Genomic DNA, 2105 nt, shown 5'->3' on the forward strand with positions numbered 1-2105 from the left:
ATTTTGTTTAATTTACTTTTGCAAACCCTATTGTTAATTTCAGAGCCAAATACCGGTCTAAATACTTTACATCACAATTTTGTATAGTTACCTGTACCTTTGAAAATGGCATCATAGAAGACTCTGACTTATTTGTGCTTGTCTTTACTCTGAAAAGACCTTATTCACTTGTCAATTTTTTTCCCAATGTAAATCACGACAATACTCAAGAGGGCTTTTTCTTTCAAAGTGGGACATCTTCATGCTCACATGCACCCTTTTCAATTCATAAACAGGACAAAGAAATGAATCCCCTGTGTATTGTCACATGATCTGTATTGGGAAAACAAAACTGACAAGTGATTACACCTGTATATACAAATTCTATTGAATTTGGGGTGATCTAGGCTCCCCATTCCTTCTAATGAGATGCAAAAATGTTTGAGGTAAAAGGCTGTTAACCTTCTCACCCCTGGGCCCAGCCCTCTTGATGAGTAAAATTGTCTGGCGTTTGATTAAAAAGTGCAGGTGTCTTTCTTTGGAGGGAAAGGGTCAACCAACACTAGTTTGTTTTCTCACTGCAGGGATCACCGAGCCAGCCTACACGGAAAAAGAGTTTGTGACACCCACCAAGGCCAGGAAAATACTAATAAAGAATTGGTTTGAGAGCAAATACAGGAATATGTGATGACTATTCAAGCAATTGTGTATCAGATAGTTATCAAGATAATCTGAATTATAGACCGATATTGTACATGTAGTGCAGTCTGATTATCAGAGAGTCCAATGTTGCTCTCCATCCACTCACACCATACAGACTAAAATAGATATTTTTAGTCATGTCTTTTTTATCATTCCAAAATGTAAATAAAGCACAACTTCAACAAGATCACCTTTTTGAGTTTTCATTGTCTTTTTAATTACATGTATCATTCATGATTATTGCTGTTTTATTTTATTTTATTTTATTTGACTTCGCGCCAACAAATGTGGGGCAGGGAGGCCACAACAGCATAACCAATTACTGTGGTCCCAAAAATAAATACTGAATTACAAAAATATTAAGCTAAATAGTTAAAAACAGCAAGTTATATCTTTAACAAGGGGTCGGGCCATATTACATTTAGGACAAACAGATTTCCATGTTTTAGGATTGTCCGGGTTGTAAATGTTCAAGAGAGCATTTGTATAATATTCAAAAAGTTTGTTTTTAAACGACGTGAGTGAAAGAGAATTGTCTCTAATGTAGGTAGGTATAGAATTCCAGATCCTGCTTGTACGTATAAAGAATGAACGCTGGTAAGTTAAAGTTCTACATCTCTTGGTAGTATAGGTAGTAGCATTATTGGCATGGCATGATCTTGTTACTCTTGCAGACCTGCATATGGTTGGTAAAATGCTGCGGTCAATGTCTATAAGTCCATTTGTAGCTTTATATAAAAATGCTAGGTCCATCATCTCGTGCCAATAGCTTATCGGTAGTAAGTTGCACTGTATAAGTCCATCCTGGTATGACCATTCAGTTTGGAAGGGTAACATTAAGATGTATTTAGTTGCTCTTCTCTGGACACGTTCTATGCTTTTCATCAGTTCGATTGATTGAGGGGACCAGACTTGGGTTGCATAACCCAGGTGCGGACATACAAGAGCCAAGTACATTGTTCGGCGAGTGCTAGATTTCCTGATGTACCTTGATGATCGACGAATAAATCCAAGTAGCTTATTTGCCTTATTGGATTGATGGTAAACTTGGTTAGTCCACGTCAGATCGCTAGAGATCCAAAGGAGAATTACACGTACAGTGTAGCTCTTTTTATCATGGCTGTGATAAGTTATTGCAATAATGAACCCTGCCCATGGTAACATACCAGTAAAGGAGGTCAATAATAACAATAATATATATATATATATTTTTTAATTTTTATTCCTAAGTTTTGGCCAGCTCATTTAAGCACATAAGCACACACCCCACATAATGTAGCTTGCCTTCTGCCAATACAAGCAGATAATGCTTCTTACTTGTTGCCAAATCTGTCCATTTTGAATGCCACAACAGGGATTGCCTACATTTTCGAACTCACTTTTGGCTAATTTCACCCAGTAAAGAGACCTCTTTACTACTGGAA

General features: G+C 37.0%; 1 protein-coding gene across 1 annotated transcript in view; it reads left to right on the plus strand.

Annotated features, from left to right (window-relative positions):
- The window catches only part of LOC138018440 (large ribosomal subunit protein mL38-like), a 7830-nt gene extending 6962 nt beyond the window's left edge, over positions 1–868 (plus strand). The window contains exon 8 of the mRNA XM_068865066.1: positions 564–868. Within this exon, the coding sequence (XP_068721167.1) occupies positions 564–667 (104 nt within the window). The 3' untranslated portion in view covers positions 668–868. The remainder of the gene's footprint in view (positions 1–563) is intronic.
- Positions 869–2105: the final 1237 nt, after the last annotated feature.

The sequence above is a fragment of the Montipora capricornis genome, chromosome 10, assembly GCF_036669925.1.
Source record: "Montipora capricornis isolate CH-2021 chromosome 10, ASM3666992v2, whole genome shotgun sequence".
Classification (NCBI taxonomy): Eukaryota; Metazoa; Cnidaria; class Anthozoa; order Scleractinia; family Acroporidae; genus Montipora; species Montipora capricornis.